At 37.9% G+C, this 24,045-nt stretch overlaps 1 protein-coding gene across 5 annotated transcripts in view; it reads left to right on the forward strand.

Moving 5' to 3' along the window:
• LRRC49 (leucine rich repeat containing 49) overlaps window positions 1–24,045 on the forward strand; it is a 154,213-nt gene that overhangs the window by 120,258 nt on the left and 9,910 nt on the right. For all 5 annotated transcript variants that reach the window (XM_054451461.2, XM_054451462.2, XM_054451463.2 and 2 more), the window contains one exon: window positions 21,011–21,164. In XM_054451461.2, coding sequence (XP_054307436.1) covers window positions 21,011–21,164 — 154 coding nt within the window. The remainder of the gene's footprint in view (window positions 1–21,010; window positions 21,165–24,045) is intronic.

The following is a 24,045-nucleotide window of genomic DNA, read 5'->3' on the forward strand; positions in this document are numbered from 1 at the left end:
TTTAATGCTTTTGAATTAAAGAGGAAATTAAAGCTAAAATAATAAATCATATATAAATGAATTTGACAATAAGAATACTATATGTCAAAACCTCTGGGACGTGACCAAAGCTGTGCTGACAGGAAATTATACATCTTTAATGTACTTATTAGAAAACAAGAAAGATTAGAAAGTAATGAATGAAGCTTTTACTTAAGGAACCTAGAGAAATACCAAAGTAAGGCAAAATTTTAAAAAATGGAAAAAAAGAAGTTCATAAAGATAATAGCAGCTTCTAAAGAAATAAGAATTTGAAAGAGAATAGTTGACCAATAAAAGCAAACACTGACTCTCCAGGAAATCCAAGAATTCAACTATTATACTTTTTGAATTAATTGGAATATATAACAATGAGGCCAGATACTAGATTAACATATCAAAATAATTAATATTTTTTCATACCAATAATAAGCTGTTGAAAATAGTATTAGAAAAGGTACCCCATTCATAGAGGCGAAGAAAGTATGAAATATCAGAAAATACACCTTATAAAAAGTAACTCTGACATACACAATAAAATTGGGAACAGGCCTGGCATGGTGGCTCACGCCTGTAGTCCCAGCACTTTGGGAGGCTGAGGCAGGTGGATCACTTGAGCCCAGGAGTTTGAGACCAGCCTGGGCAACATGGCAAGACTCCATCTCTACAAAAAATACAGAGACTAACCAGGCATGTGGCTTGTATCTGTGGTCCCAGCTACTTGTTGGGCTTGAGGCAGGAGGGAGAATCACTTGAGTCTGGGAGGCTGAGGCTGCAGTGAGCCATGATCTATGCCACTGTACGCTGATCTGGGTGACAGAGCAAGACCCTGTCTCTAAATAAATAAATAAATAAAAATACAATTAGGAACAAAAAGGAAGCTTAAGAATGAATATTTACAATGTTAACAAATTCCAAGACTTAATATTGTAAAGATTCCAATTTATCCTAATTAAATTACAAATTTATTTAATTCCCAATCAAAAATCCCAATATGACTTCTCAGGACCCTAAAACAAGATACATTTTATATCTTAGAAAGGCATTTATCATCTCATGTTAATGAAAATGTTCTACTGTACTTTCTCATACTTCCTGAAGGTTTGTAACATGTAGCTCACAAACATTTTTACAGTTTTATATGATGAAATACATCACAAAGTGAAAACACATAAGCAGACGGGAGAATATATTTGCAGCATATTTAACAAAATTTTTAAGAAATCCTACAAATTTAGTAAGAAAAAAGACAGTTGAGATAATAGAAAAAAAAGGCAAAGCATATAAAGAGAAAACTCACAAGAAGAAATATGAATAGCCAGATAATGTAAGCCCAAACTCACTTGTCATTAGAGAAATACAACTTAAATTAAAATAATGCAATGTCATTTTTGCCAGTGAGATTGACTTAAAAATTTAAAAACCAATAATATCAATGACTGATTAGTATTCAGGGCAATGTACACTGTACATGTTGGTAGAAGTGTAACATGACTTTTGGTGGAAGGTAGTTTCGCAGTGTCTATCAAAATTTAAAGCATACATATATTTGAACCCAGTAGTTTTAGTACTAGGAATATATTCTATTGAAATACACATATGCACAAGTTATTTATGTAGTAAGCTGCCATGCTTTATTGTTTGTAGTTACTTAACTTTGGAAAGTAACCAAATGCCAAATAATTGGTAAAACTAAGTATATCATAGTACTTCCACATTTATAGATGTAGAATCTATATGATACTGTTTATATTACAGTAGATAATATGACTGTAAAAGAAGGAGGAGGAGGGGGAGAAAGATTGAGGTAAATCTCCTGTTCTGACATGAAATGATCCAGAGACAGTTCATTGAATGAAATACGGCATAAAACTATTTATATTATGACCTAATGTTATTTAAAAACAACATAATAAATATGTAGACATTAAAAATATGGAAACACAGAAAGGGAACTGACAGGATGAACACCTGGGAGGATGTAGATATGAGGAGTGACAGTAAAGTAGTTGAAGAGTGCTTTTCAGGTTTTATTCTATGTCTGTACAGTTTGAAAACAGTAGTTTTTGAGTTTTAGTCTGTATAAAATTAGGAATATATTGAACTTCTATTTCTGACAATGATGAGTTGGTTGTTTTTACCATTTCTTGAGTTAAAAACAATACAAAATGCTAGACAAAATAAAAACCTTCATAAAAGTTTTGGGGAGCTGGTAAGGTATAACATAATTACTAGGCCAGGATCTATGGGAAAATGAGAACATAGAGAATTAAAGTAGACACAAAGCTCTTAGAACCAAACTTACTTTTCCTGCTCTTACACACCGTTCAACACTTCTGATGCCAGATATGTGAGGGGGTTTTCCCTACACACTAGCCAGGCAATTCAGCAGCAGATACCAGCTGGGTGCCCTCTAATTCAATTTAATTCTGACACTGCCTACCTGGAGATAGTGTCAGATCCTACAGGTTGAAAGATCAGTCCCACAAGACGGCTCCTCCCCACCAAACCCAGCCTCCCTACATCACGTGCCAGTTGCAAGCACAAGTTGTGACCTGTGCTTCTGACTGACCAGCTAAGAATTGAGATTCTGACAACCCCCTTCTTGGGGGCTTCTTTTAATTTGCTTAGAGTGGCTCACAGAACACAAGGAAACACTTTAATTACATTTACCCGTTTATTATAAAAGATATTACAAAGAATACAGATGAACAGCCAGATGGAAAAAATGCATAGGGCAAGGTATGTGGGAAGGGGCACAGAGCTTCCACGCCCTCTCCAGGCATACCACCCTTCAGGAACCTCCACGTGTTCATCTATCCAGAAGTTCTCTGAATCTTGTCCTTTTGGGTTTTTATGGAGACTTCATTATGTAGGCAAGATAAATGAAATCATTGGCTATTGGTAATCAAGTCAATTTTCAGCTCCTCTCCCCTCCCCAGGGGTTGGGGATGGGGCTGGAGGTCCCACCCCTCTAATTATGCCTTGGTCTTTCCAGTGACTAGCCCCCATCCTGAAGCTATCTGGCTCACACACCCCAGTTACCAGCCATCTCATTAGCATAAAAAACATTCTAATTACTCTTGCAATTCCAAGGGTTTTAGGAACTTTTTGCCAGGAAATGGGAATGGAGAGAGTACAGGGATGGACAAAGACCAAATGTATATTTTATCATATCACAGAGACTGTTTGATCCAGAGGCATTTCAAGGAAACATAAATTTTTGTTCTGCTAGGCTAGAACAGTAGAAATGATGGAAATCAAAGCCCAGGACTCCATCTAAAGTGGTAAATGTAAATTGACATCTTCCTAAGATTAAAATGAAACCCCAGTGGCTATACCATCAGGTCAGAAATAAGCCTACCTCTTCTCCCCACTCAGGAATTTCCAAGGAAGGTTGCCTTGATATGAGCAGAAAAGAGGAAAGTTGTCCCTAAGCAAATGTAAACAAAAAGCAGCCCTCATATAGATGTGCAGCCTGAATTCATAACACATAACTAGTTTAAAATAATATAAAGATTTAAATATCACTGTCTCTAAATATCTGGAAAAAGCAAATGTACCTCCTCTCTGGAAGAAGTTACTTTCATCTTGTCTCAAAGAATCCTCATGGCTAATTTTTAAGGGCAATTACCAGCATACAATGAAAAAATAAATAACCAGTCACACAAGAAAATAAGACATCATGTAAAAGAACTGGAAGGAAAAAATAGATTACAGAAACAGACCCATGAATACTTTAAATATTGGTATTATCATGCATAGACTATAAAACGACTGTGCCTAGTATATCTCATGATATACAAGATAAGCTTGAAAATATCTGAAGAGAATAAGAAATTGTAAAAAGTGATCCAGCAGACCTGAAAGGAAACCAAAAGAAATTATATAAATGAAAAATGTAATACCCAAAGTTAAAATTTAATGAGGAGGTTTAACAGCTGACTAGACACAGTTGAAAAGAGATCCATAAACTGAGAAACAGACTAGAAGAGATTTTCTGGAATGTAGTACAAAAAGAAAAGAAGATAGAGTATATGAGAAAGTGGCTAAGAAATTTGGAGGATAAAGTGAGTTGGAAGGTTTAACATCTGACTGAAGTTTCAAAAAGACACAATGGAGAGCATAGGGTAGAGGCAATATTAAAACAGATAATGGCAAAAATTGTTCAGAACTGATGAAATACACAAACTACACATTAAATAAGCCCAGCTAATCGCAAAAAGCATAAATGAAAAGAAATCTACACCTAGTCACATCACAGTGAAACTACAGAACTCTAAATATAAGGTGAAAAAATTTAAAAACAACCAGGAAAAGAGAAGTTACCTTCAAAAGAGTGGAGATCAACAAATTGATTTCATAACAGCAGCAGTGGAAGCCAGAAGAAAGGATAATGAATGATATGTTCAATGTACTGAAGGAAATTACCAACCTAGAATTCTATGCACAGCAAATATGTCTTTTAAAAATGAAGGTGAAATAAAGACATTTGAAACAAAATAATAAAAACAAAATCTAAGAGAATTCCCATTAGTATTCTTACACTAAAAGAAATTATAAAGCTTATAATTAAGGCAGGACAGTGACCCCAGTTAGAAGGTCTGAGATGCAAGAAAAGCTAAAAGAACAAGGAAAGTACTAAATATGTTAGATAAGGCTAAATGAACATTGACCATATAAATTAGGAGTATCCAATCTTTTGGTTTCCTTGGGCCACATTGGAAGAAGAATTGCCTTGGGCTACATGTAAAATACACTAACACTAATGATAGCTGATGAGCTAGAAAAAATCACAAAAAAAAAAACTCATGTTTTAAGAAAGTTTACAAATTTATGTTGGGCCACATTCAAAGCCATCCTGGATCACATGTGGTGGCCTGTCAGCCACAGGTTGGACAAGTTTGATATAGATAAACAGTAACAACATTTTGTGGGGTTTAAAAATATAAAATTAAAATGCACTGCAACAGTAGCATATGTAGTTGGAAGGAGTAAATGGAGATATTGTATTCTAGGACCTCGTATTATCTGGGATGGAGATAAATATAGCGACTAACTTTAGATATTAGTGGGTTAATGTTGTTCATGTTGTAATTTCTATGGTAACCAAATAATAAGCAAATATATAACTTCTAAATTAGTAAGGTAAGGCAAGAGAAAACGAAAAATAGAACATGTGGATTAAACAGAAAGAAATGAAAATGGTAGATTTAAACGTAAATAGTGGTATTTCAGCATGTATGTTCCTGTCACTTTGCCAGTACTGTGTGACAAATACCCCAAATCTTAGTGGCTTAAAACAGGAAGCATAAATTTTTTTCTTTGAGTCTATAGGTCAGCTAGGTGGATCTTCTGCCTTCAGCTGGGGTCCTCATGTGTCAGTAAGTCACCTGTGGATTGGGTAGGCGGCTCTGCTGATCAAACCTTGGCTCTCTCACTTGTTTGAGGGTTGGCTGGCTGTAACCTGGTCTTGGAAGGCCTTAGCTGGGACAACGTGTCTCTGCTCCACATGATCTCTCATACTCCAGAAATCTGCCTGGGCTTGTTCTCATGGCAGAGACAGGGTTCAAAGAAAAAGCAGAAACATGCAAGGCCTCTTGAGTCCTATGCTAAGAACTGACATACCATCATTTCACCCACATTCTTTCGGCCAAATCGGATAACAGAGCAACACTTAAGGGGCCTGAGAGTAGGCCTTACGTAATTGTAAAATCACATTGTAAAGGACGTGGATGCAAGGAAGCCATAATACAACCATCAATGTAATGAATCCACCTCAATGATAAAATGCAAATATATTAATTGTTCTGATTAAAATGCAAAGATTGGCCAGGCCGGGTGGCTCATGCCTATAATCCCAGCACTTTGGGAGGCTGAGACAGGCAGATCACCTGAGGTCAGGAGTTCGAGACCAGCCTGTTCAACATTGTGAAACCCTGTCTCTACTAAAAATACAAAAATTAGCCGGGTGTGGTAGAATGTGCCTGTAATCCCAGCTACTCAGGAGGCTGAGGCATGAGAATCACTTGAACCCAGGAGGCAGAGGTTGCAGTGAGTTGAGATTGTGCAGCTGCACCCCAGCCTGGGTGACAGAGCGAGACCCTGTCTCCAAAAAAAACCAAAAAAAATAAAATGCAAAGATTGTCAGACTGAATAAAAAAATGAAGTTCAACTATATGTTGTTTGCAAGAGATACATCTGAAATATGTTTACATAAATATTGAAAGTAAAAAAGTGAGAAAAGATAAACAACATAAATACTTACCAAAATAAAAATGGAGTAGCTATTGAGGACTCAGTAGACTTGAAAGTTGAAAGTAATACTAGAAATAAAAAGGATCATTTCAAAATGATAATAGGTTCAGTTCACTAGAAAAATATAGGACATTTAAATTTGTATGCACTTATTAGCATAACCTTAAAAATCCTTAAAAATATATAACCCCAAAATTGACAGAACTACAAATCCACAATTACAATTAGTGGGAAGTTTTAACACGTCTCTGAGTAATTAATAGAAAAAGGATATAAAATGCTTGAATAATGTGATAAATTTGACCTAATTACCACTTAGAGAACATTGCCCCCAGCAACTGCACATTCTTGTCAAGCATACATGGAACATTTATAAAAATTGACCAAATACTGTTCATAAAGCAAATGTCAAGAGATTGCAAAGAATTGAAATCACATGGAGCATGTTTTCTATTCAAAATGTGGTCAATCTTTAACCTGATTACAAAATGATAACCAGGAAATTCCCATATATTTGAATTAAGAAACACATTTCTAAATAACCCACAGGTTAAAGATAATTTCATAATAGAAATCTGAAACTACCTTGAACTGAAATATAATAAAAATACCCATTTCAAAACTTGTGGAATCAAGTTAAAGTGATGTTATGTGGAAACAGCCTTGCAATGGGTATAGTAGGAAAGAATAAAAGCTGAAAGTGAATGCGCTAATACACTTATCTCACCAAGGTAGCAAAAGAGCAGCAAAATAATCCAGAAGAAAGTTAAAGAGAAGAAATGATGTTCAAACAGTATTAATGTAAAGTTGATTATGTGAAAAGACTAATAAAAGTGATATAAAATGTGTACAGGCATTGCTTTTGTAATTAAAAAAAAATAAGTAAAGAAAATAAATGGAAATAGGGGCCAAGATGGCCAACTAGTAGTAGCTGTGGTTGGAGACTCCCACTGAGAAGAACAAAAATGGTGAGTGAATCCTGCACCAGCAACTGAGGTATCCAGGCCCTCTTATTGGGACTGACTGGGCAGCTGGCACAACCCATGGAGAGAGAGGAAAAACAGAGTGGTGTGATGGCCCACCTGAGAGCCACACAGGGCAAGAGGAGCTCCCACCCCCAGCCAAGGGAGGCAGTGAGTGATTATGCTACCCTGCCTGGGAAACCACACTTTTTCCATGGATCTGTGCAACCCACAGATCAGGAGATCCCCCTCATGAGCCCATGCCACCAAGGCCTTGGATCTCAAGCACAGAGCTGTGCAGATTCTCAGTGACCACTCGGCTGGAGACTGCCTAAGACTACCGAGTTCCTCGGGGGAGAGGCAGTCACCATCACTGAGGCTGCCTGCTGCCTAAGACAACTGAACTCCTTGGGGGAGGGACAGATGCCATCACTGCAGCTGCCTGCTGCCTAAGACAACTGAGCTTCCCAGGGGAGGGGCAGATGCCATCACTGCATCTAACTGCTGCCTAAGACCACTCAGCTCCCAGAGAGAGGAGTGGCAGCCATCACTGCAGTAACCCATCCCTGCTTACTAGGTAGGGCCTCCCTGCAAGAATTTCAGCAACTCCAGCCAGGGGTTTAGGGACAGAACTCTGATCTCCCTGGGACTGAGCCCCTGAGGGGCAGCCATAGTCTCCACAGATCAGCCGATTTAGTCTTTCTCCTGCTGGCTCTGATGTATCTGGGTAGTCCAGACAAGTGGGATTCCTCCCAGTGCAGTGCACCTCTTCCACTAAGGGACAGCCAGAGTGCTTCAGTAAGCAGGTGCTGGATCCCATGCCTCCTGACTGGGTGGGACTCCCCCCAACAAGGGTTGCCAGACACCTTATACAGGAGCATTCCCACTGGCATCAGATTGGTGCCCCTCTAGGACAGAGATCCCAGAGGAAGGAGCAGGCAGTCATTTTTACTGTTTTGCAGCCTCCACTGATGACACCTCCAAGTGCAGGAGGGACCCAGGTGAATAGGATCTGAAGTGGACCCCCCACAAACCACAGTAGCCCTACAGAAGAGGGGCTGACTGTTGAAAGAAAGCAAACAAAAAGCAACAACAGCATCAACAAAAAAGTCCCCATAAAAACCCCATCCAAAGGTCAGCAGCCTCAAAGATCGAAGCTAAATTAACTCATGAAGATGAGAAAGAATCAATGAAAAAAAACATTGAAAACTCAAAAAGCTAGAATGCCTCTTCTCCTCCAAATGATCACAACACCTCTCCAGCAAGGACACAGAACTGGGTGAAGGCTGATTTGGATGAATTGACAAAATAGTGCAAAGAAGCCAAGAACCATGCTAAAAGATTACAGGAGCTGTTAACCAGAATAACCAGTTTAGAGAGGAACATAGTGACCTGATGGAACTGAAAAACACAAGAACTTCACAATGCAACCAAAAGTATCAATAACTGAATATACCAAGCAGAGTAAAGAATTTCAGAGCTTGAAGACTGTCTTGCTAAGACAGGCAGACAAGATTAGAGGAAAAAGAATGAAAAGGAATGAACAAAACCTCTGAGAACTATGGGATTATATAAAAAGATAAAACCTACAGCTGACTGGGGAACCTGAAAGAGACAGGGAGAATGGAACCAAGTTGGAAAACATACTTCAAGATATCATCCAGGAGAACTTCCCGTACCTAACAAGACAGGCTAACATTCATATTCAGGAAATCCAGAGAACCCCAGTAAGACACTCCACGAGAAGATCAACCCCAAGACACATAATTATCAGATTCTCCAAGGTTGAAATGAAGGAAAAAATGTTAAGGGCAGCCAGAGAGAAAAGCCAGTCACCTACAAAGGGAAGCCTATCAGACTAACAGTGGACCTCTCAGCAGAAAGCCTACAAGCCAGAAGAGATTGGAGGAAAAGCCATTACCAGCCACTGCAAAAACACACTGAAGTACAAAGACCAATGACACTGTGAAGCAACTACATCAACAAGTCTGCAAAATAACCAGCTAGCATCATGATGACAGGATCGAATTCACACAAAACAATATTAACCTTAAATGGGCTAAATGCCCCAATTAAAAGACACAGAATGGCAAGCTGGATAAAGAGTCAAGACCCATTGGTGTGCTGTATTCAAGAGACCCATCTCATGTGCAAAGACACACAAAATAAAATAAAATGAAATAATGAAATAAAACAAAGGGTTGGAGGAAAATTTACCAAGCAAATAGAAAGAAAAAAAAACAGGGGTTGCAATCCTAGTTTCTGACAAAACGCACTTTAAACCAACACAGATCAAAAAAGACAGAGAAGGGCATTACATAATAGTAAATGGATCAAGGAGAGCTAACTATCCTAAATATATATGCACCCAATACAGGAGCACCCAGATTCATGAAACAACTTCTTAGAGACCTACAAAGAGACTTACACTCCCACACAATAATAGTGGGAGACTTTAACACCCCACTGTCAACATTAGATCATTGAGACAGAAAATTAACAAGGATTTTCAGAACTTGGACTCAGCTCTGGATCAAATGGACCTTATAGATATCTACAGGTATTTCTCCTAATGTTATTCCCTCCCTTAGCCCCCTACCCACTGACAGGCCCTGGTGTGTGATGTTCCCCTCCCTGTGTCCATGTGTTCTCATTTTTCAGCTCCCACCTATGAGTGAGAACATGCAGTGTTTGGTTTTCTGCTCCTCTGTTGGTTTGCTGAGAATGATGACTTCCAGCTTCATCCATGTCCCTGCAAAGGACATGAACTCATTCTTTTTTATGGCTGCGTAGTATTCCATGGTGTATATGTGCCACATTTTTTTATTCAGTCTATCACTGATGGGCATTTGGGTTGGTTCCAAGTCTTTGCTATTATAAATAGTGCTGCAATAAACATACATGTGCATGTGTCTTTGTAGTAGAATGATTTATAATCTTTTGGGTATATACCCAGTAATAGGATTGCTGGGTCAAATGGTATTTCTGGTTCTAGACCCTTGAGGAATCACCACACTGTCTTCCACAATGGTTGAACTAATTTACACTCCCACCAACAGTGTAAAAGAACTTCACCCCAGCCTGGGTGACAGAGCAAGACCCTATTTCTCCACAGCTTCACCAGCATCTGTTGTTTGTTGACTTTTTAATAATCGCCATTCTGACTGACATGAGATATTATCTCATTGTGGTTTTGATTTGCATTTCTTTAATAACCAGTGATGATGAGCTTTTTTTCATGTATTTGTTGGCCACATAAATGTCTTCTTTTGAGAAGTGTCTTTTCATATCGTTCACCCACTTTTTGATGGGGTTGTTTGTTTTTTTCTTGTAAATTTGTTTTAAGTTCCTTGTAGATTCTGGATATTAGACCTTTGTCAGATGGGTCACTTGCAAAAATTTTCTCCCGTTCTGTAGGTTGCCTGTTCACTCTGATGATAGTTTCTTTTGCTGTGCAGAAGCTCTATAGTTTGATTAGATCCCATTTGTCAATTTTGGCTTTTGTTGCCATTGCTTTTTGTGTTTTAGTCATGAAGTCTTTGCCCATGATTATGTCCTGAATGGTATTGCCTAGGTTTTCTTCTAGGGGTTTTATGGTTTTAGGTTTTACATTTAAGTCTTTAATCCATCTTGAGGTAATTTTTGTAAAAGGTGTAAGGAAGGGGTCCAGTTTCAGTTTTCTGCATATGGCTAGCTAGTTTTCCCAGCACCATTTATTAAATAGGGAATCCTTTCCCCATTGCTTGTTTTTGTCAGATTTGTTGAAGATCAGATGGTTGTAGATGTGTGGTGTTATTTCTGAGGTCTCTGTTCTGTTCCATTGGTCTATATGTCTGTTTTGGTACCCGTACCATGTTGTTTTGATTACTGTAGCCTTGTAGCCTACTTTGAAGTCAGGTAGCGTGATGCCTCCAGCTTTGTTCTTTTTGCTTAGGATTGCCCTGCCTATATGGGCTCTTTTTTGGTTCCATATGAAATTTAAAGTAGTTTTATCTAATTCTACAAAGAAGCTCACTGGTGGCTTGATGGAAATAGCATTGAATCTATAAATTACTTTGGGCAGTATGGCCATTTTCATGAAATTGATTCCTTCTATCCGTGAGCATGGAATATTTTTCCATTTGTTTGTGTCCTCTCTTATTTCCTATTTGATTCTTTGTAGTTCTCCTTGAAGAGGTCCTTCACATCCCTTGTAAGTTGGATTCCTAGGTATTTTATTCTCTTTGTAGCAATTGTGAATGGTTGTTCACTCATGATTTGGCTCTGTGCTTGTCTGTTGTTGGTGTATAGGAGTGCTTGTGATTTTTGCACATAGATTTTGTATCCTGAGACTTTGCTGAAAAGTTGCTTATCAGCTTAAGGAGTTTTTGGGCTGAGACAATGGGGTTTTCTAAATATACAATCATGTCATCTGCAAACAGAAACAATTTGATTTCCTCTCTTCCTATTTGAATACGCTTTATTTCTTTCTCTTGCCTGATTGCCCTGGCCAGAACTTCCAATACTATGTTGAATAGCAGTGGTGAGAGAGGGCATCCTTGTCTCGTTACAGTTATCAAAGGGAATGCTTCCAGCTTTTTCCCATTCAGTATAATACTAGCTATGGGTTTGTCAAAAATAGCTCTTATTATTTTGAGATAGATATGTTCCATCAATAACCAATTTATTGAGAGTTTTTGGCACGAAGAGATGTTTAATTTTATTGAAGGCGTTTTCTGCATCTGTTGAGATAATCATGTGGTTTTTGTCATTGGTTTTGTTTATGTGATGGATTACGTTTATTGATTTGTGTATGTTGAACCAGCCTTGTATCCCAGGGATAAAGCCAACTTGATCGTGCTGGATAAGCTTCTTGATGTCCTGCTAGATTCACTTGGCCAGTATTATATTGAGGATTTTTGTATCAATGTTCATCATTGATATTGGCCTGAAATTTTCTTTTTTTGTTGTGTCTCTGCCAGGTTTCAGTATCAGGATGATGCTGGCTTCATAAAATGAGTTAGGGAGGAGTCCCTCTTTTTCTGTTGTTTGGAATAGTTTCAGAAGGAATGCTACTGGCTCCTCTTTGTAGCTCTAGTAGAATTCAGCTGTAAATCCATCTGGATCTGGGCTTTTTTGGTTGGTACACTATTAATTACTGCCTCAATTTCAGAAGTTGTTATTGGTCTATTCAGAGATTCGACTTCTTCCTGGTTTAGTCTTGGGAGGGTGTATGTGTCCAGGAATTTATCAGTTTCTTCTAAGTTTTCTAGTTTATTGGCGTAGAAGTGTTTATAGTATTCTCTGATGGTAGTTTGTATTTCTGTGGGATCAGTGGTGAGCTCCCCTTTATCATTTTTTATTGTGTCTATTTGATTCCTCTCTCTTTTCTTCTTTATTAGTCTGGCTAGCAGTCCATCTACTTTGTTAATCTTTTCAAAAAACCAGCTCCTGGACTCACTGATTTTTTTGAAGGTTTTTTCGTGTCTCCATCTCCTTCAGTTCTGCTTTGATCTTTGTTATTTCTTGTCTTCTGCTAGTTTTAGAATTTCTTTGCTCTTGTTTCTCTAGCTCTTTTAATTGTAACGTTAGGGTGTCGATTTTATATCTTTCCAGCTTTCTGTTTTGGGGCATTTAGTGCTATAAATTTCCCTCTTAACATTGCTTTAGCTGTGTCCCAGAGATTCTGGTATGTATCTGTTTGTTCTCATTGGTTTTAAAGAACTTCTTTATTTCTGCCTTAATTTCATTATTTACCGAGTAGTCATTCAGGAGCAGATTGTTCAATTTCCATGTAGTTGTGTACTATTTTCCCAGTAGTCATTCAGGAGCAGATTGTTCAATTTCCATGTAGTTTGGAGTGAGTTTCTTAATCCTGAGTTCTAATTTGATTGCGTTGTGGTGTGAGAGACTGTTATGGTTTCTGTTCTTTTGCATTTGCTGAGGAGTGTTTTGCTTCCAGTTATGTCGTCAATTTTAGAATTCATGCTATGTGGCACTGAGAAGAATGTATATTCTGTTGATTTGGGGTGGAGAATTCTGTGGATGTCTATTAGGTTCGCTTGGTCCAGAGCTGAGTTCAAATCCTGAATATCCTTGTTAATTTTCTGTCTCGTTGATCTGTCTAATATTGACAGTGGGCTGTTAAAGTCTCCCACTGTTACTGTGTGGGTCTAAGTCCCTTTGTAGGTCTCTAAGAAGTTGTTTTATGAATCTGGGTGCTCCCATATTAGACGCATATATATTTAGGATAGTTAGCTCTTCTTGTTGCATTGATCCCTTTACCGTTATGTAATGCCCTTCTCTGTCTTTTTTGACCTGTGTTGATTTAAAGTCTGTTTTATCACAGACTGAGATTGCAACCCTTGCTTTTTTTGGTTTCCATTTGCTTGGTAAATATTTCCCCATCCCTTTATTTTGAGTCTATATGTGTCTTTGCATGTGAGATGGATCTCTTGAATACAGCACACCAATGGGTCTTAACCCTTTATCCGATTTGCTAGTCTGATTATTTTAATTTGGGCATTTAGCCCATTTACATTTAAGATTAATATTATTATGTGTGAATTTGATTCATCATGATACTAGCTGGTTATTTTGTACATTAGATGATGCAGTTTCTACATAGTGTCTTTGGTCTTTATATTTTGGTATGTTTTTGCAGTGGCTGGTACCAATTTTTGCTTTCCATATTTAGTGCTTTCTTTAGGCGCTCTTGTAAGGCAGGCCTGGTGGTGACAAAATCCCTTAGCATTTGCTTGTCTGTAATTTTATTTCTCCTTCACTTATGAAGCTTAGTTTGGCTGGATATGAAATTCTGGGTTGAAAATTATTTTCTTTAAGAATGTTGAATATAGGCCCCTACTCCCTTCTGGCTTTCAGGGTTTCTGCAGAGAGATCCACTGTTAGTCTGACGGGCTTCCCTTTGTGGGTAACCTGACCTTTCTCTCTGGCTGCCCTTAACATTTTTTCCTTTGTTTCAACCTTGGAGAATCTGATAATTATGTGTCTTGGGGTTGCTCTTCTCGAGGAGTATCTTAGTGCTGTTCTCTGTATTTCCTGAATTTCAATGTTGGCCTGTCTTGCTAGGTTGGGGAAGTTCTCCTGGATAATATTCTGAACTGTGTTTTCCAACTTGGTTCCATTCACTCCTTCACTTTCAGATACACCAATCAATCGTAGGTTTGGTCTTTTCATGTAGTCACATATTTCTTGGAGGCTTTGTTCATTCCTTTTCATTCTTTTTTCTCTAATCTTGTCTTCATGCCTTATTTCAGTAAGTTGATCTTCAATCTCTGATATCCTTTCTTCTGCTTGATTGATTCAGCTATTGATACTTATATATGCTTCATGAAGTTCTCGTGCTGTGTTTTTCAGTTCCATCAGGTCATTTATGTTCCTCTCTAAACTGGTTATTCTAGTTAGCAATTCCTGTAACCTTTTATCAAGAACATTGGGTTAGACCATGCTCCTTTAGCTCAGAAGAGTTTGTTATTACCCATCTTCTGAAGCCTACTTCTGTCAATTTGTCAATCTCATTCTCTGTCCAGATTTGTGCCATTGCTGGGGAGGAGTTGCAATCATTTGGAGAAGAGGCATTCTGATTTTGGGAATTGTCAGCATTTTTGAGCAGGTGTTTCCTCATCTTTGTGGGTTTATCTACCTTTAATCTTTGAGGCTAATGACCTTTGGATGGGGTTTTTGTGTGGGGATCCTTTATGTTGATGTTGTTGCTTTCTGTTTGTTAGTTTTTCTTCTAACAGTCAGGCCGCTTTTCTGCAGGTCTGCTGCAGTTTGCTGGAGGTCCACTCCAGACCCTGTTCACCTGGGTATCACCAGTGGAAGCTGCAGAACAGCAAAGATTGCTGCCTGCTCCTTCCTCTGGAAGCTTCGTCCCAGAGGGGCATTGGCCTGATGCCAGCCAGCGCTCTTCTGTATGAGGTGTCTGTTGGCCCCTGTTGGGAGGTTTCTCCCATTCAGGAGGCACAGGGGTCAGGGACCCACTTGAGGAGGCAGTCTGTCCCTTAGCAGAGCTCGTGCACTGTGCTGGGAGAATCCCTCTTGTCAGGATCAGCTGCTGTCTTCAGAGCTGGCAGGCAGGAATGATTAAATCCACTGAAGCTGTGCCCATAGCCACCCCTTCCCCAGGTGCTCTGTCCCAGGAAGATGGGGATTTTGTCTGTAAGCCCCTAAATGGGGCTGTTACCTTTCCTTCAGAGATGCCCTGCCCAGTAAGGAGGAATCTAGAGAAGCAGTCTGGCCAGAGTCACTTTGCCATGCCCAGCCCAGACTTCCCAGCCTTCTTAGCACTGTCAGGGGAAAACTGCCTACTAAAACCTCGGTAATGGTGGACACCCCTCCCCCCACCAAGCTCGATCATCCCAGGTCAACTTCAGCCTACTGTGCTGGCAGTGAGAATTTCAAGCCAGTGGTTCTTAGCTTGCTGGACTCTGTGGGAGTGGGACCCACTGAGTGAGACCACTTGGCTTCCTGGCTTCAGACTGCTTTTCAGGGGAGTGAACGGTTCTGTCTCACTGGGGTTCCAGGCACCACTGGGGTATAAAAAAATACTCCTGTAGCTAGTTCAATGTCTTCCCAAACAGCTGCCCAGTTTTGTGCTTGAAACTCAGGACCCTGGTGATGTAGGCACATGAGGGAATCTCCTGATCAGCAGATTGCAAATTCATGGGAAAAGTGTAGTAACCCAGCTGGGTAGCACAGTCCCTCACAGCTTCCCTTAGCTTGGGGAGGGAGATCCCTGGCTCCTTGCACTTCCCAGGTGAAGTGGTGCCCCACCCTGCTTCTGCTCACCCTCTGTGGATTGGACCCCTGCCTAACCAGTCCCAATGAGATGAACTGGGTACTTCAGTTGGAAATGCAGAAATCACCGCCTTCTGTGTTGGTCTAGCTGGGAGCTGCAGACTGCAGCTGTTCCTATTCAGCCCTCTTGGCTCCTTCTATTCTGTACTATTTCTTCCAAAACTATTCCAAACAACTGAAAAGGAGGGACTTCTCCCTATCTCATTTTATGAGGCCATTATCATCCTGATACCAAAACCTGGCAGAGGTACAACAAAATAGAAAACTTCAGGCCAATATCCCTGATGAACTTTAATACAAAAATCTTCAATCAAATACTGGCAAACCAAATCAAGCATCACATCAAAAAGCTTATTCAACACCATCACTTTGGCTTCATCCCCGGGATGCAAGGTTGGTTCAACATAGGCAAATCAATAAACATAATTCATCACATAAACAGAACTAAAGACCAAAACCACATGATTATCTCAATAGATGCAGAAAAGGCCATTAATAAAATTTGACATCCCTTCATGTTAAAAACTTTTAATAAACGTTGATGGAATGTACCTCAAAATAATAGGAGTCATTTATGATAAACCCATAGCCAATATCATACTGAATGGTCAAAAGCTGGAACTATTCTCCTTGAAAACCAGCACAAGATAAGGATGCCCTCTCTCACTACTCCTATTCAACATAGTATTGGAAGTTCTGGCCAGGGCAATCAGGCAAGAGAAAGAAATAAAGTGTATTCAAAAAGGAAGAGAAGAAGTCAAACTGTCTCTGTTTGCAGATGACATGATCCTATATCTAGAAAACCCCATTGTCTCAGCCCAAAAGCTTTTTAAGCTGATAAGCAACTTTTCAGCAAAGTCTCAGGATACAAAATCAATGTGCAAAAATTACAAGCATTCCTACACACCAATATTAGATGAGCAAAGACCCAAATCATGAATGGACTCCCATTCACAATTGCTACAAAGAGAATAAAATACCTGGGAATACAGCTAACAAGGGAAGTGAAGGACCTCTTCAAGGAGAACTGCTTGTTCTATCTTCAAGAAGAACTACAAACCACTGCTGAAGGAAATCATAGAGGACACAAACAAATAGAAAAACATTCCATGCTCATGGATAAGAAGAATCAATATCATGAAAATGGCCATACTGCCCAAAGTAATTTGTAGATTCAATGCTACTTCCATTAAACTACCATTGACATTCTTCACAGAATTAGAAAAAAAAAAATACTTTAAAATTTATATGGAACCAAAAAAGAGCCCATACAGCCAAGACAATCCTAAGCAAAAGAACAAAGCTGGAGGCATCAAGCTACCTGACTTCAAACTATACTACAAGGCTACAGTAACCAAAACAGCATGGTACTGGTACCAAAACAGACACATACACCAGTGGAACAGAATAGAAATCTCAGAAATAAGACCACACATCTACAACCATCTGATCTTCAACAAACTTGACAAAAACAAGCAATGGGGAAGGGATTCCCTATTTAATAAATAGTACTGGGAAAACCGGCTAGCCATATGCAGAAAATTGAAACTGGACCCCTTCCTTACACCTTACACAAAAATTATCTCAAGATGGATTAAAGACTTAAATGTAAAACCCAAAACTATAAAAGCCCTAGAAGAAAATCTAGGCAGTACCATTCAGGGCATAGGCACGAGCAAAGATTTCATGACGAAAACATCAAAAGTAATTGCCACAAAGCAAAAATTGACAAATGGGATCTAAACAAACTAAAGAGCTTCTGCACAGCAAAAGAAACTATCATCAGAGCAAACAAGGCAACCTACAGAATGGGAGAAAATTTTTGCAAGCTACCCATCTGACAAAGGCCTAATATCCAGAATCTACAAGGAACTTAAACAAATTTACAAGAAAAAAACAAACCCCATCAAAAAGTGGGCAAAGGACATGAGCAGACACTTCTCAAAAGAAGACATTTATGTGGCCAACAAACATGTGAAAAAAAAGGTCAACATCACTGATTATTAGAGAAATGCAAATCAAACCACAGTGAAATACTATCTCATGCCATTCAGAATGGTGATTATTAAAAAATCAAGAAACAACAGATGCTGGAGAGGATGTGGAGAAATAGGAATGCTTTTACACTGTTGGTGGGAATGTAAGTTAGTTCAACCATTGTGAAAGACAGTGTGGTGATTCTTCGAAGATCTGGAACCAGAAATACGATTTGACCCAGCAATTCCATTAGTGGGTATATACCCAAAGGAATATAAATCATTCTATTATAACATGTACATGTATGTTTATTGCAGAACTATTCACAATAACAAAGACATGGAATCAACCCAAATGCCCATCAGTGATAGAGTGGATAAAGAAATTGTGGTATATATCTGCTATGGAATACTATGCAATCATAAAACGAAATGAGGTCATGTCCTTTGCAAGGACATGGTTGGGATGGAAGCCATTAGCCTCAGCAGACTAGCACAGGAACAGACAACCAAACACCACATATTCTCACTTATAAGTGGGAGCTGAACAATGAGAACATATGGTCACAGGGAGGGGAACAATACACACTGGGGCCTACCAGGGGGCAGGAGGAGGGAGAGCATCAGGATAAATAGCTAATGCATGTGGGACTTAATACCTAGTGATGGGTTGATAGGTGCAGCAAACCACCATGATAAATGTTTCCCTGTGTAACAAAGCTGCACATCCTGCACAGGAATCCTGCAGCTTAAAATAAAATAAATAGAAATAAAGATCTATATGTTATTCATTTTTTTCTTTACAAAGGTGAGAAAATTATACTATGTAACTATCCTGTAAGAGGAACCAATTAAGTAAATTGTGATATATATCACAATTGATTTTTATTCAGGTATTAAAATTATAATTTTTAATGATACAGAAAATATCATGAAAATGGCCATACTGCCCAAAGTAATTTGTAGATTCAATGCTACTTCCATTAAACTACCATTGACATTCTTCACAGAATTAGAAAAAAAACTTCTTTAAAATTTATATGGAACCATTAAGTGAAAACAGTATACAAAGTTGTATGTTTAGTACAATCTTAATTTTTTACAAAAATTTATAGAAGTTTGCAACAAAATATGTCAAATGTGAACATTATTATTATTATTTTTTAAAGATTTAATTTTTTTTATACTTCAAGTTCTGGGGTACATGTGCAGAATGTGCAGTTTTGTTACATAGGTATACACGTGCCATGGTGATTTGCTCCACCCATCAACCCGTCACCTACATTAGGTATTTCTCCTAATGGTATCCCTCCCCTAGCGCTCCACCCCCTGACAGGCCCTGGTGTGTGATGTTCCCCTCCCTGTGTCCATGTGTTCTCATTGTTCAACTCCCACTTGTGAGTGAGAACATGCGGTGTTTGGTTTTCTGTTCTTGTGATAGTTTGCTGAGAATGATGGTTTCCAGCTTCATTCATGTCCCTGCAAAGAACATGAATTCATCCTTTTTTATGGCTGCTTAGTATTCCATGGTATATATATTCCACATTTTCTTTATCCAGTCTATCACTGATGGACATTTGGGTTGATTCCATGTCTTTGTTATTGTGAATAGCCCTGCAATAAACATACATGTATATGTTATAATAGAATGATTTGTATTCTTTTGGGTATATACCCACTAATGGAATTGCTGGGTCAAATCGTATTTCTGGTTCCAGGCCTTCAAAGAATCACCACACTGTCTTCCACAATGGTTGAACTAATTTACACTCCCACCAACAGTGTAAAAGAACTCCTATTCCTCCACATCCTCTCCAGCATCTGTTGTTTCCTGACTTTTTAATGATCGCCATTCTAACTGGCGTGAGATGGTATCTCATTGTGGTTTTGATTTGCATTTCTCTAATGACCAGTGATGATGAGCATTTTTTCATATGTCTGTTGGCTGCATAAATGTCTTCTTTTAAGAAGTGTTTGTTATATCCTTTGCCCACTTTTTGGTGGGGTTGTTTGTTTTTTTCTTGTAAATTTGTTTAAGTTCTTTGTAGATTCTAGATAAGCCCTTTGTCAGATGGATAGATAGCAAAAATGTTCTCCCATTCTGTAGGTCACCTTTTCAAATATGAACATTATTAATTTATGAAAACTTATAGGTGGTTTTTATCCATTTCTTATACTTTTCAAATTTGTACTTCCTAAAATCTCTGAAATTATTGTGTTATACTTTTAGATCAGAGAAAAATAAATTTTTAAAAAAGTTATATTCCTCTTCTGCCCTCAATCTTCAGTACACAGTTCACAGTAAAGTAGTAGTATCATTTTGAGACATGCTAAGTGGTGAAAACCAAAAATCCACCTTCATGGAGGATGAATCATGGCTGATGGCTCTGTAAGTGATACTATGAGCACTGTGTATGTTCCTCTTCATAATCAAATGAGGCTTCTTGTTTCAGTATTTAACCTCCTACTAGAATCTTGCCGTGATATGCTCACAATTGGAGGTTTTTGGTTTTTGGGTTATTTTGGTTTTGCCTAAACTTAAGCCAAGATCCCATTCCATTTTCTAGCTATAAGTAATATTACCAAGCTGCATAATGGAATTATTAACCATTTGTGTGATTTATAAGTGGTAATTAGCATGTTTTATGGAACATAAAGACTTTGAAAGTTTGACCTACTATATCTTTTTGGGTTGTTTTGTGCTCTGTGATTAATTTTTGTGTTGATTTTTATTAAAGGAGAGTTTTTTCATTTTAGAAATGTTTGAGACATATTTTCATTGATGATTGGTAGTTATGGAAAAAATAATTGGGGCTGAATAGCTTAATTAGTAGAAAGTTTGGGGTACCAAACTGAACTCAAATAAATCATAAACTCAAACTGATTAAAATATATGTTCAAAAAAGTATATGTTCCCCTCTAAAGTCAACAAAAAATAGACATGTTTTAGTAAGTCTGATAAGTAACTCTCTAAATCTCTTTACTGTCTTTCTACAGGAAAAAGCAATTTCGGTATCTGCTAGAATCCAAAGGAAAAAAACCTGGTATTATCAATGAAGAAAATAATGACAGCAAAAGACTTGTAGGAGAAAACACAAATCGTGCTACATTAAATTACACTACAAGAGACTTTTATAATGAAAAGCTAGAGGTAAAATTACTGTTAATCTTTGCGATCTAATGCCAGGATATATCCCACATGGCTTGGAATTTGGGGGTTGTACATTTTACCCTTAGTTAAGATAACTTTTTTGTTCTGGAATATTTGTCAACCTTATATTACAAAGCCAGGGACAGTAGGTACCCAGGCAATTAGGGAGAAATAGAGCCCTGAGATGCAGAAGAACCCAGGGTTTCAGTATCGTTATTTCAGCAGAAAAAAAAAAATGCTCAAAAGAAATCTGTACCATAAATCTGTAGCAAAAATCTAGTCCAAAGCAGGACCAAAGGTCCCGATCTATGTAAGAAATAGGTTATAGGCTTGCTGTAGGTACTTAGCCACATCATGCCAGACCATCAGAGAACACAGCAGGACCTCCGTTTTTGTTCTCCTTACTGGGACCATGGATGTTTTAATTCATATCTTTCATTCTACACTATTTTCTTATGATTACTTAATCATATAATTTCAACTGTTCTATTCCTAATATAGCTACTTAGCCAAGAAAATGGTAACTAAACCTTTATGTTTTATGTGGTCAGACGGTTCAGAGTGTTTTGTATAGGGGAATACAATGTTGTAGTGCTGCAGGAACTACAAAGAAGAAAACTATGTAGTATTTACCTTGATGGAGCTCATAGGAAAGCTGAAGAAACAACTTATCTACATAACAATACGACGTTGCGATCCTTCAAGAGATTTTGAGGGAACAAAGGGGCAAAAGAACAAGAAAGAGAAAACACATTTACTGAGCACCTATGACTCATGTGCAAGGTGCTGTATGAGGTGATACATCTATATCCAGATATAAGTATATCTATAGATCCCCTCACACAGGTTATACAATTGATATATAATAGATATCTTTCAATATCTACATACATATCTCTAGATATATAGATATAACATTTAGAAGTGTGTGTGTGGCAGGGGGAAGTGTGTATACTGTAGAAGTAAAATGGCTAGTCAAGTGATTTTCAGATGTTTTTAACAGGTTTGGACCTCTTTATTCAAACCACCGTATTATAGCTGAAAACCCAGTGTATCAGAAGAAAGCAAAACAGCAGAGCTGCTGTTGTTATAGAGGAAAAGTAGGAAATTCAGAGTTTCATTTGATTGGGTCTTCTTTTCCTTTTCCTTTCCTTTCCTTCCCCACCCCCAATCCTGAAATGTCTCTTTGGAACCCACAGGGCTCTAAGCATTACAGCTTGAAAATTACTTGAAAACTCAATGCAAGACTATTTTTAATAGTATCCAACAAGATGTTCTACTTTAAGTTCTTCTAGTGTGAAAGGTCAATGTTTCATGACATTGTTGTCTATCACAGAACAACTCTAAATGTGAAGAAATTCTTACTGATATTAAGCTTAAATCTGCCTCTTAATAACCTTCACTTAAGTGATCCTAGTACCACCTTACATAGTAAAAAGAACAAGTCTGTTCCTTATGAAAATGCTTCAAATACTTGAAGTCAACTACCTTTTTCATCTTAGCACTCTCTACATTCATACTTTCATTCATTCAAAAATCATGTATTGAACACCTGTCATACACAACACACTGTGTAATATACTAGGTCTATAAAAAGACACTGTCCTTGCCCTCATGGATCTCACATTCTAATGGAGGAGATAGACATATATACGGATAAGTATCAATCAGTTTATCAAGAGCATAGAGAGATAACTAACCCAGATCAAAGGAGGGTTTTAGAAAAAATGATGCCCGATATGAGTCTTAAAAGATAAAATATAGCTATATTGAAAAGGGGAAAGAGGCAGTTCTGGCAAATAGCACAGTGCAAATAAGGCATAGAAGTATAAAACATGTAAGGAGAGGGCCAGGAACTATAAGCAGGTCATTGCTGTGGAAGTTCAGAGATTGAGGTAGACAGTATTAAAAGATGAGACCAGAAAGATAGTAAGAGAACAATGTGAAAGAGATTGAACATAATCCTTTGGCCAATAGGGGTTTCCTAGTGTTGCCAAAAGAAGAAAATGAAAGCCAAGGTGGCAGGATTATGTCTCCTCTTCCTGAATACAGCTGGTTCTATGAGTGAAAAAATTAATATGTATAAAGTTGTGTTTGGTATCTATGGGGGATTGGTTTCAGGAACTCCTGCAGATACCAAAATGCACAGATGCTCAAGTCCCTGATAAAAAATGATGTAGTAACATAGTATTTGCATGTAGCCTATGCACATCCTCCCATATACTTTAAATCATTTCTAGATTACTTATAATACTACAATGCAAATGCCATGTAAATAGTTGTTATACTGTATTGTTTAGGGAATAATGACAAGAAAAGTCTGTACAGATGTGTTTTAAAAAAATGTTTTCAATCTGCAATTGGTTGAATCCACAGATGCAGAACCCACAGATATGGAGGGCCAACTGTATTTAGTAAATCTAAACATGCCAATTTCATTAAAGAAATTTAGTAAAATATCAAAAAGCTGCATTCAAACCAAGGATTTCACAGTAAAATCTACCAACTTTTTAAGAAACAGAGAATTCTAATGATTTTAAAATTGTTTGAGAGTATTGAAAAAGAAGGAAAACTCTTCCGTGTTTTCAATACAGACAGCCTAACATTGATTCCAAAAATGCCAGCATTGCGTAGGAAAAGAAAAGCCAAACCATATATTTAAAAATATTGGTGCAAAACCCTTTTAAAAATATTGTCAGCCAGAATACAGCAGAACATTAAATGAATAACAAACATTATAGCCAAGTGTAGTTTATCCTAGAAAGGCAGGAAAGATTCAATATTAGTGAATTAATAGATCTAATGTGAAAAATCATGATTATTTCTATAGACATTGAAAAGAAATTTCACACAATTCCATACCTATTCTTAATTTTGTAAC

Source organism: Pongo pygmaeus, chromosome 16 (genome assembly GCF_028885625.2).
Source record: "Pongo pygmaeus isolate AG05252 chromosome 16, NHGRI_mPonPyg2-v2.0_pri, whole genome shotgun sequence".
NCBI lineage: Eukaryota > Metazoa > Chordata > Mammalia > Primates > Hominidae > Pongo > Pongo pygmaeus.